Source organism: Cherax quadricarinatus, chromosome 96 (assembly GCF_038502225.1).
Source record: "Cherax quadricarinatus isolate ZL_2023a chromosome 96, ASM3850222v1, whole genome shotgun sequence".
NCBI classification, from domain to species: Eukaryota; Metazoa; Arthropoda; class Malacostraca; order Decapoda; family Parastacidae; genus Cherax; species Cherax quadricarinatus.
The window spans coordinates 6,425,812-6,437,889 of record NC_091387.1 but is presented as its reverse complement, the minus strand read 5'-3'; the positions used below and the strand labels follow the sequence as shown (position 1 = coordinate 6,437,889).

The 12,078-nt window shown below is 42.4% G+C and overlaps 1 protein-coding gene across 7 annotated transcripts in view; it reads left to right on the top strand.

The window, feature by feature from the left end:
- The window catches only part of LOC128701757 (tetratricopeptide repeat protein 7B-like), a 207,695-nt gene that overhangs the window by 124,470 nt on the left and 71,147 nt on the right, over positions 1–12,078 (top strand). For all 7 annotated transcript variants that reach the window (XM_070105056.1, XM_070105051.1, XM_070105052.1 and 4 more), the window contains 3 exons: positions 2,147–2,335; positions 2,630–2,808; positions 10,883–11,075. In XM_070105056.1, the coding sequence (XP_069961157.1) occupies positions 2,147–2,335; positions 2,630–2,808; positions 10,883–11,075 (561 nt within the window). The remainder of the gene's footprint in view (positions 1–2,146; positions 2,336–2,629; positions 2,809–10,882; positions 11,076–12,078) is intronic.

Sequence of the window (12,078 nt, the reverse complement as noted above, 5' to 3'; positions counted from 1 at the left end):
TGAGGAAGGAATATATACAAAGAAAGAGTGTTTAACAGAAAGGCAGATTCGGTGCACGCAAATCTAGACTGTTAACTCTCAGAATGCGGAGAGAACATGAACACAAAAAAAAAAATTCTTGAATACTGATAAGTTGATACTGTAATTATTCATCTATACAGGTTATTTACATTTAACCCCAACTCTGCTAGGGTGTGATTGACATATGCAGAATGGGTGTCCTCTCTGGGAGGATCAAATTCTGTAGCATTGGCTAACTCATGCTGTATTTGAGGCAAATCTGAATTGGAAGTTACAAATGATACTTGAGGATTTCTCAATACCTGTCGTGTACGTAGGGAATAACGACATTCAGGTTGATCTTCTGACTGAGTATCAGAGGAAGAGAGTACAGGATCAGGAGGATATTCAGAGTCTGTCACATTAGTCTGGGTTGGAACATCATTATCATCACATACTAACTTCATATGATCCAAATGCGATTCTTTATACTGACCAGTACTAATCTCTCTAACCTTATACTTATTTCCAGTGATATGTTCAACTACTCGATAAGGACCAACAAACCTTTGATCAAGCTTTGGCATTGCAGACGTTTTGTTAAAATTAGTCAGCATAACTCTCGAACCTACTTTGATTTTGGATGGCTTTACTCGGGTATTTGCGACTCTTGTAAATTCAGCTGTTGATTTATGAAGTGTTTCACGGATTCTTCTAAAAACACTTTGAGCTAAGCTGGTACGAGTTGCTACGAAATCATCAGGGTTATAATTTGGTTTCGGATTAGAATATAACAACTCATAAGGCAAACGTTTATCTACACCGTACAATGCATAATGTGGAGTGTCACCTATAGAAACATTGTAAGCAGAATTTATAGCACACTGCACATCAGATATAACTTCATCCCAAGTTTCACTGTTGGGATTGATAGTGGCTCTCAAAACATCAAGTACTTTCTTATTGGTTCTTTCCGCTAACCCATTGCTGGCTTACCCCACGAGAATGGATGACTGGAAGACGTGTAACGATGCACAAAGCACGGAGGAGCAGTTGGATGACAGGAGACAGGCTGGATGATAGGCTGACTGGCGTTCACTTCCACAGTCTGGCTTACTGACTGGCTTAATTGCAAAATCCGGGTCAACCCCTCGGAGATTGAAGCAATTAGCACACGAACTAAGCCAGGAAGCTTGAAACGGCTGCAACAGGCTTGCAGGCAGTAGGTAGTGAGTGAGGGTATAAGCTGCTGGCTGGAGGGTGTGAGGGGAGGGCATTCACCTTTGACCCTGCCGGCCACTCACAACAGTCTTCAAACGCCTTGAATTACCCTTAAAAACGTAAATCCACGCTCCACACCGCTGTACACCATTTATCATGTGGGAGTACGATACGTGGATTAGGGTAGAAATACTCACGTAGGCTGTTATACGTATAATTACTGATATGTGGACAGAGCCCGCAGCCGTACCTATCTCCTTGGCTACACTCGTAAAACTGACTAGGCGGCTGGCCAGTACCCCGTAGTGGGTGTTTTGAAATAGTGTCAGCTCAGCACAATATAGAGACCGTGACTCAAGACGGTTGGTCGTTTGAGTCAACGGACGGTTACTGGTAACTGGTTACTACTGAGACTGGTAACTGGTTACTACTACTGAGAGTACAGTGCCTGCACTCTGAAGGAGGGGTGGAGGTGGGAAGTACAGTGCCTGCACTCTGAAGGAGGGGTGGAGGTGGGAAGTACAGTGGCTGCACTCTGAAGGAGGGGTGGAGGTGGGAGGTACAGTGGCTGCACTCTGAAGGAGGGGTGGAGGTGGGAAGTACAGTGGCTGCACTCTGAAGGAGGGGTGGAGGTGGGAAGTACAGTGCCTGCACTCTGAAGGAGGGGTGGAGGTGGGAAGTACAGTGCCTGCACTCTGAAGGAGGGGTGGAGGTGGGAAGTACAGTGCCTGCACTCTGAAGGAGGGGTGGAGGTGGGAAGTACAGTGCCTGCACTCTGAAGGAGGGGTGGAGGTGGGAAGTACAGTGCCTGCACTCTGAAGGAGGGGTGGAGGTGGGAAGTAGTGCTAGAAGTAATACTGGTAGTGGAAGTAAAAGTGGCAGTAGAAAGCATTCTTTTATACGTACATTTGTGTTTTTGCCACAGGTGTTTGAAAGAGCAATGAAGTTTTCTCATGAAGAGAGTCACGTGTGGCAGCAGTTTGGCCTCGCTCTAGCCTGTGGGCGTAAAGACACGCGCGCACTCTTAGTGTTGCAGGAAGTTCACCGCCTCTTACCTGCGGAGCCTCACTACTGCCTCCTAGCGGCCAGGATATGCTTCCAGCAGCTCGGCAAGGTCAGAACGGATTACATGTGTTGGGGCACTTATAGACGATAGAAAGCCTGGCCATGATATGTTTCCAAATATTAACTAGCTCCTTTTATCCAAACATTGTCTGGTTTTATCTGTTATTTGTCATTTGTGAGCTGTTCCAATTATGGAATTGTTCCTGCTATGTAATTGTTCCAAGTATGGAGTTGTTCCAGGTTATGAATTGTTCCAGCTAATGTATTGTGACTGCTTATTTTCTGGTCGTTTGTGAATCACTCCAGCTATCGTATTGCGACTTTACTGCTACTTATTCTTCAGATTGAGAAAGGCCTAGAATGGGTAGAGAAAGCGCTGAAGTCATCAGAGGAGCGGAACAGCGTACTGGCAGCTCGTTGCCACCTCTACTATGGTCTGGGACTCACACTCAATGCTTACCAGACTCAACGCCAGACCAACTACCATTCCATACGGACGAAGGCACTGGAATCCTTCATCAGGTACTACTTGTTGTCTTGTACTTTATCTTGAAGGAGTAATCCAGTGTGATGGAATCCATACCTATTGTACATTAATTCCTTTTTCCAGGATTTTTGAGTACAGGAAGGCTCCACTCATACAACAGGTTAGGTTCCAGGTTACTGCTGTACTACAGCAGTAGCCCATAACCTAACCTGCTGTATAAGTGGGGCCCTCCTGTGCAGCAGTAGCCTGGAACCTAACCTGCTGTATAAGCTGGGCCCTCCTGCACAGAAGTAGCCTGGAACCTAACCTGATGTATAAGTGGGGCCCTCCTGCACAGAAGTAGCTTGGAACCTAACCTGCTGTATAAGTGGGGCCCTCCTGCACAGAAGTAGCCTGGAACCTAACCTACTGTATAAGTGGGGCCCTCCTGCACAGAAGTAGCCTGGAACCTAACCTGCTGTATAAGTGGGGCCCTCCTGTACAGAAATAGCCTGGAACCTAACCTGCTGTATAAGTGGGGCCCTACAGTAGCCTGGAACCTAACCTGCTGTATAAGCTGGGCCCTCCTGCACAGAAGTAGCCTGGAACCTAACCTGCTGTATAAGTGGGGCCCTCCTGCACAGAAGTAGCTTGGAACCTAACCTGCTGTATAAGTGGGGCCCTCCTGCACAGAAGTAGCTTGGAACCTAACCTGCTGTATAAGTGGGGCCCTCCTGCACAGAAGTAGCCTGGAACCTAACCTACTGTATAAGTGGGGCCCTCCTGCACAGAAGTAGCCTGGAACCTAACCTGCTGTATAAGTGGGGCCCTCCTGTACAGAAATAGCCTGGAACCTAACCTGCTGTATAAGTGGGGCCCTACAGTAGCCTGGAACCTGACCTGCTGTATAAGTGGGGCCCTACAGTAGCCTGGAACCTAACCTGCTGTATAAGTGGGGCCCTACAGTAGCCTGGAACCTGACCTGCTGTATAAGTGGGGCCCTACAGTAGCCTGGAACCTAACCTGCTGTATAAGTGGGGCCCTACAGTAGCCTGGAACCTAACCTGCTGTATAAGTGGGGCCCTACAGTAGCCTGGAACCTAACCTGCTGTATAAGTGGGGCCCTACAGTAGCCTGGAACCTAACCTGCTGTATAAGTGGGGCCCTACAGTAGCCTGGAACCTGACCTGCTGTATAAGCAGGGCCCTACAGTACAGTATACAAATTACTTGAAAAATGTTCATCCTGAGCCTATAGTGAATATATTTATTGTAAGAAGTCTGAATAAATGAAGAAAGGGTAAAATTGGAAACCACTGCATTAGCAAAAATCCGTAAAGCAAAGTGCTGTCAAGCATGGGCTGTCCGTATCTATATCTGGGTTCTTCAGTAAGCATGTTAATCATTATGTGAGTCAAGAGTCTTAATGATGACATGGAATTAGTAATAATCATAGAGTCAAACTTAATGTCATATGTTAGCTTAAGCACCATTAGGATAGCAAACAATGCAGTTTGTGGTGTAGACGCCCAGTTGTTAATTCTTATCCCTAATTGTGTTATCAATAAAAGTATCAGTTTTAACATTGATTTTTTTCAGAAAGACAGTTGTTATAGGAATAGATAGAGTAGTATAATATGTAAATTTAACATTTGATAACAATTTTTGCATTAAAATTAGGTACATCAACAGTGTGCTGCTACTCTATTCTATATAATCATTACCCAGTCATATACCATATACAGTAGTTACGTAGTGGGAATATAAGGCGTTTCCCTGTCATATATGATAGTTACACAGTGGGAACAAAAGCTAGGTATGAAGAATTGAGACACTTATGCAACATATGGGAATCGTTATTGAATGAACGTTTCACCACACAGTGGCTTCATCAGTCTTATACAAAATAGGAAGGTATGAGGAGTTTGAGGTAATCAGTCCCTCAGCCTGGAGTCGATGTGTTCTGTCCATCAATCTTTGAGAAAGTACAGCACATGGCCATAGCAGTGGCTTATGTACTGTAGTAAAATGAGGCAAAGCAGGAGGAGGCGGGGTCATAGTGGTCCCATCCACTAGTCTAAGTAGGTCTTCGTCCAAAGATTGGACAAGTTTTGAAGAATTCTTTGTATCCATATCCCTTGATGATGCAGTGTTTGACAGATGTGATAAATGATTTTGAAAACGTTTTCAAAACCATTTATCACGAAAGCTAGGTGTGTTTTCCTGTTTTCTACGAACACAGTGGGAACAAAAGCTTGCTATGTTTCTCTGTCATATCCTATCATGCAGGATAATGCTCATGCATGTTGTTGAAATGTATCAGCCTGACCTGGGGGACTTCAGTAGTGCAATGAGGATATCATTAAGTATTCCATTAAGGTTTTATCAACTATGAGAAAGCCAAATAATGTTCAGTATAGAGGTGCTCTTCGACTCACAATTTTTCGACTTCACGATGACGCAAAAACAGTTATTTTGGAGATGAAACTGAAGATAATTACCCAGCATGAAAGCGGCAAGTCTGTAACTTGTGACTTGTATTCACTTATTTACTTTTCAGTACTGGTATCTAGTTGTAGTAATTATTTGTATATTTACTTATCCACAGATATATCAGATCACTTTCTAGTTGTTGCTACACTGAGAGTAAAAGGTAGATGGGATACAAGGAGAATAGAAGCATCAGGGAAGAGAGAGGTGAAGGTTTATAAACTAAAAGAGGAGGCAGTTAGGGTAAGATATAAACAGCTATTGGAGGATAGATGGGCTAATGAGAGCATAGGCAATGGGGTCGAAGAGGTATGGGGTAGGTTTAAAAATGTAGTGTTAGAGTGTTCAGCAGAAGTTTGTGGTTACAGGAAAGTGGGTGCAGGAGGGAAGAGGAGCGATTGGTGGAATGATGATGTAAAGAGAGTAGTAAGGGAGAAAAAGTTAGCATATGAGAAGTTTTTACAAAGTAGAAGTGATGCAAGGAGGGAAGAGTATATGGAGAAAAAGAGAGAGGTTAAGAGAGTGGTGAAGCAATGTAAAAAGAGAGCAAATGAGAGAGTGGGTGAGATGTTATCAACAAATTTTGTTGAAAATAAGAAAAAGTTTTGGAGTGAGATTAACAAGTTAAGAAAGCCTAGAGAACAAATGGATTTGTCAGTTAAAAATAGGAGAGGAGAGTTATTAAATGGAGAGTTAGAGGTATTGAGAAGATGGAGGGAATATTTTGAGGAATTGTTAAATGTTGATGAAGATAGGGAAGCTGTGATTTCGTGTATAGGGCAAGGAGGAATAACATCTTGTAGGAGTGAGGAAGAGCCAGTTGTGAGTGTGGGGGAAGTTCGTGAGGCAGTAGGTAAAATGAAAGGGGGTAAGGCAGCCGGGATTGATGGGATAAGGATAGAAATGTTAAAAGCAGGTGGGGATATAGTTTTGGAGTGGTTGGTGCAATTATTTAATAAATGTATGGAAGAGGGTAAGGTACCTAGGGATTGGCAGAGAGCATGCATAGTTCCTTTGTATAAAGGCAGAGGGGATAAAAGAGAGTGCAAAAATTATAGGGGGATAAGTCTGTTGAGTATACCTGGTAAAGTGTATGGTAGAGTTATAATTGAAAGAATTAAGAGTAAGACGGAGAATAGGATAGCAGATGAACAAGGAGGCTTTAGGAAAGGTAGGGGGTGTGTGGACCAGGTGTTTACAGTGAAACATATAAGTGAACAGTATTTAGATAAGGCTAAAGAGGTCTTTGTGGCATTTATGGATTTGGAAAAGGCGTATGACAGGGTGGATAGGGGGGCAATGTGGCAGATGTTGCAGGTGTATGGTGTAGGAGGTAGGTTACTGAAAGCAGTGAAGAGTTTTTACGAGGATAGTGAGGCTCAAGTTAGAGTATGTAGGAAAGAGGGAAATTTTTTCCCAGTAAAAGTAGGCCTTAGACAAGGATGTGTGATGTCACCATGGTTGTTTAATATATTTATAGATGGGGTTGTAAGAGAAGTAAATGCGAGGGTCTTGGCAAGAGGCGTGGAGTTAAAAGATAAAGAATCACACACAAAGTGGGAGTTGTCACAGCTGCTCTTTGCTGATGACACTGTGCTCTTGGGAGATTCTGAAGAGAAGTTGCAGAGATTGGTGGATGAATTTGGTAGGGTGTGCAAAAGAAGAAAATTAAAGGTGAATACAGGAAAGAGTAAGGTTATGAGGATAACAAAAAGATTAGGTGATGAAAGATTGGATATCAGATTGGAGGGAGAGAGTATGGAGGAGGTGAACGTATTCAGATATTTGGGAGTGGACGTGTCAGCGGATGGGTCTATGAAAGATGAGGTGAATCATAGAATTGATGAGGGAAAAAGAGTGAGTGGCGCACTTAGGAGTCTGTGGAGACAAAGAACTTTGTCCTTGGAGGCAAAGAGGGGAATGTATGAGAGTATAGTTTTACCAACGCTCTTATATGGGTGTGAAGCGTGGGTGATGAATGTTGCAGCGAGGAGAAGGCTGGAGGCAGTGGAGATGTCATGTCTGAGGGCAATGTGTGGTGTGAATATAATGCAGAGAATTCGTAGTTTGGAAGTTAGGAGGAGGTGCGGGATTACCAAAACTGTTGTCCAGAGGGCTGAGGGAGGGTTGTTGAGGTGGTTCGGACATGTAGAGAGAGTGGAGCGAAACAGAATGACTTCAAGAGTGTATCAGTCTGTAGTGGAAGGAAGGCGGGGTAGGGGTCGGCCTAGGAAAGGTTGGAGGGAGGGGGTAAAGGAGGTTTTGTGTGCGAGGGGCTTGGACTTCCAGCAGGCATGCATGAGCGTGTTTGATAGGAGTGAATGGAGACGAATGGTTTTTAATACTTGACCTGCTGTTGGAGTGTGAGCAAAGTAACATTTATGAAGGGGTTCAGGGAAACCGGCAGGCCGGACTTGAGTCCTGGAGATGGGAAGTACAGTGCCTGCACTCTGAAGGAGGGGTGTTAATGTTGCAGTTTAAAAACTGTAGTGTAAAGTACCCTTCTGGCAAGACAGTGATGGAGTGAATGATGGTGAAAGTTTTTCTTTTTCGGGCCACCCTGCCTTGGTGGGAATCGGCCAGTGTGATAATAAATAATAATATATTTTGAGGAACTTTTAAATGTTAAGGAAGAAAGAGAGGCAGTAATTTCATGCACTGGCCAGGGAGGTATATCATCTTTTAGGAGTGAAGAAGAGCAGAATGTAAGTGTGGGGGAGGTACGTGAGGCATTATGTAGAATGAAAAGGGGTACAGCAGCTGGAACTGATGGGATCATGACAGAAATGTTAAAAGCAGGGGGGGATATAGTGTTGGAGTGGTTGGTACTTTTGTTTAATAAATGTATGAAAGAGGGGAAGGTACCTAGGGATTGGCGGAGAGTATGTATAGTCCCTTTATATAAAGGGAAAGGGGACAAAAGAGATTGTAAAAATTATAGAGGAATAAGTTTACTGAGTATACCAGGAAAAGTATACGGTAGAGTTATAATTGAAAGAATTAGAGGTAAGACAGAATGTAGGATTGCGGATGAGCAGGGAGGCTTCAGAGTGGGTAGGGGATGTGTAGATCAAGTGTTTACATTGAAGCATATATTTTTTTTTTTTTTTTTTTTCAACAAGTCTGCCGTCTCCCACCGAGGCAGGGTGACCCAAAAAAGAAAGAAAATCCCCAAAAAGAAAATACTTTCATCATCATTCAACACTTTCACCACACTCACACATTATCACTGTTTTTGCAGAGGTGCTCAGAATACAACAGTTTAGAAGCATATACGTATAAAGATACACAACATATCCCTCCAAACGGAACAGTATTTAGATAAAGGTAGGGAAGTTTTTATTGCATTTATGGATTTAGAAAAGGCATATGATAGAGTGGATAGAGGAGCAATGTGGCAGATGTTGCAAGTATATGGAATAGGTGGTAAGTTGCTAAATGCTGTTAAGAGTTTTTATGAGGATAGTGAGGCTCAGGTTAGGGTGTGTAGAAGAGAGGGAGACTACTTCCCGGTAAAAGTAGGTCTTAGACAGGGATGTGTAATGTCACCATGGTTGTTTAATATTTTTATAGATGGGGTTGTAAAAGAAGTAAATGCTAGGGTGTTTGGGAGAGGGGTGGGATTAAATTATGGGGAATCAAATTCAAAATGGGTATTGATACAGTTACTTTTTGCTGATGATACTGTGCTTATGGGAGATTCTAAAGAAAAATTGCAAAGGTTAGTGGATGAGTTTGAGAATGTGTGTAAAGGTAGAAAGTTGAAAGTGAACATAGAAAAGAGTAAGGTGATGAGGGTATCAAATGATTTAGATAAAGAAAAATTGGATATTAAATTGGGGAGAAGGAATATGGAAGAAGTGAATGTTTTCAGATATACTTGGGAGTTGACGTGTCGGCGGATGGATTTATGAAGGATGAGGTTAATCATAGAATTGATGAGGGAAAAAAGGTGAGTGGTGCATTGAGGTATATGTGGAGTCAAAAAACGTTATCTATGGAGGCAAAGAAGGGAATGTATGAAAGTATAGTAGTACCAACACTCTTATATGGATGTGAAGCTTGGGTGGTAAATGCAGCAATGAGGAGACGGTTGGAGGCAGTGGAGATGTCCTGTCTAAGGGCAATGTGTGGTGTAAATATTATGCAGAAAATTCGGAGTGTGGAAATTAGGAAAAGGTGTGGAGTTAATAAAAGCATTAGTCAGAGGGCAGAAGAGGGGTTGTTGAGGTGGTTTGGTCATTTAGAGAGAATGGATCAAAGTAGAATGACATGGAAAGCATATAAATCTATAGGGGAAGGAAGGAGGGGTAGGGGTCATCCTTGAAAGGGTTGGAGAGAGGGGGTAAAGGAGGTTTTGTGGGCAAGGGGCTTGGACTTCCAGCAAGCGGGCGTGAGCGTGTTAGATAGGAGTGAATGGAGACGAATGGTACTTGGGACCTGACGATCTGTTGGAGTGTGAGCAGGGTAATATTTAGTGAAGGGATTCAGGGAAACCGGTTATTTTCATATAGTCGGACTTGAGTTCTGGAAATAGGAAGTACAATGCCTGCACTTTAAAGGAGGGGTTTGGGATATTGGCAGTTTGGAGGGATATGTTGTATATCTTTATACGTATATGCTTCTAAACTGTTGTATTCTGAGCACCTCTGCAAAAGCAGTGATAATGTGTGAGTGTGGTGAAAGTGTTGAATGATGATGAAAGTATTTTCTTTTTGGGGATTTTCTTTCTTTTTTGGGTCACCCTGCCTCGGTGGGAGACCGCCGACTTGTTGAACAAAAAAAAATACACAGTGTGCTGCAGGATTTGTTTTATGTGGTGTACACATACCACATAGATGTACTCTCTCATATCTAGGCCCAAATTTACCACTCACAGTTTATCAGAGTGAGCTGAGCTCATGGCGTAGATCTACGGTTTGGACCCTGAACGCAAAGCCGTAGATCTACGGGACGGACCCTGAAAGGGTTAAACATCTACCAGTCCATGAAATATTACTGCTTAAATCATTAATTGTAATATTGTTTTTATTATGTGCAACTTCAAGATTATTATAAACCTCTACCTTGACGACCTCACATTAGTATTAAGATTAAATAAGATTTTAATTAAGTTAACCACTATTATTTTGTCTAGTTTTAAGTAGTTATTATATACTAGGATTAGTCTGCCTGAAATGCCCCTGCATGATAGTGGCTTTCTTTGTACTTAGCAAACCAAAATTTTAATTACATATTGTAACCTTTACAGAGAAATAAATCTTTATTGTTGCAATGAGTTCATCGGAACATAACCCCATCGTAAGTCAAGGACACTGTACAGTAAGTCGTCAACTTACAAACACATTGAGAATCTTCTGTAGTGTGTATATCATTATTATACCATTATTATGTATGATATTATTGTGTGTAATAAGGCCTGGTCACAGACCGGGCTTGGGGGGTCATTGACCCCTGAAACTCTCTCCAGGTATACTCCAAGTAATATCATTATTATATAATATTGTGCACAATTCAGGAGGTCCCCAATGTGTTTGTAAGTTGAAAACTTTCCGTATTATGAATATTACACACAACTCAGGAGGTCCCCAATGTGTTTGTAAGTCAAGGACTCACTGTTCAGCATTTTTTTAATTCGTAGGGCCCAGCAGTTAGATTCGAGTGACCATCTGGTGGAGTTCTACCTTGCACTTCACTATGCACAGTGCTACCACCTCAATGAGGCGACGCAGCACGTCAAGCTTGCACTGTACCTGCGCTCTGCTCATCCTCACTCACTACACTTGCTTATCCTTCTTCTCTCAGCTGAGAAGGATTATGAAGAGGCACTTGAGGTGAGTTTGTCAAAGTGAAAGATTTATTTCCATATGATACAATGTCTTCTTTCAACAAACTGGCAGTATCCCACCAAGGCAGGGTGGCCCAAGAAGAAAAACAAAAGTTTCTGTTAACTTTAGTAATGTATACAGGAGAAGGGGTTACTAGCACCTTGCTCCCAGCATGGTAGTTGCCTCTTATGACATGTATGGCTTATGGAGGAAAAATTTTGCTCCACTTCCCCATGGAGATGAGAGGAAATAAACAAGAACAATAACTAGTAACAAAAATAGAAGAAAACTCAGAGATGTGTGTGTATTTATGCTTGTACATGTATGTGTAGTGTGACCTAAGTGTAAGTAGAAGTAGCAAGACGTACCTGAAACCTTGCATGTTTATGAGACAGAAAAAAAAAAGACACCAGCAATCCTATCATCATGTAAAATAATTACAGGTTTCCATTTTACATTCACTTGGCAGGACAGTAGTACCTCCCTTCTCCTGGGTGATTGCGTCTACCAACCTACTACCTAGGATTAAAATTATTATTATAATCCTAGGTTGGTAGACAGCAACCGCCCAGGGAGGTACTACCGTCATGCCAAGTGAGTGTATAATATAAATCTACAATTATTTTACATTACTAAACATAATGAGGGAAAATTCCTGGGTCTACACCTTGACAGCAACCTGAAATTCAACACCCATATCCAACACATAACAAAAAAAGTATCCAAAACAGTTGGCATCCTCTCAAAGATACATTACTATATACCACAGACAGCACTACTTCCACTATACTACTCGCTGATCTACCACCACCTCACCTACGCAATTTGTGCCTGTGGCTCCATAACAACAAATCACCTAAAGCCAATAATAACCCAACAAAAAAACTGCAGTGCAAATAATCACACAATCCACAGTTAGACAACACCCTTCCCCCACTCTTCAAAGACCTTAACCTACCACTATACAAAGCATTCACTCGTACTACTGTGCAACCTGTATTTACAAAAC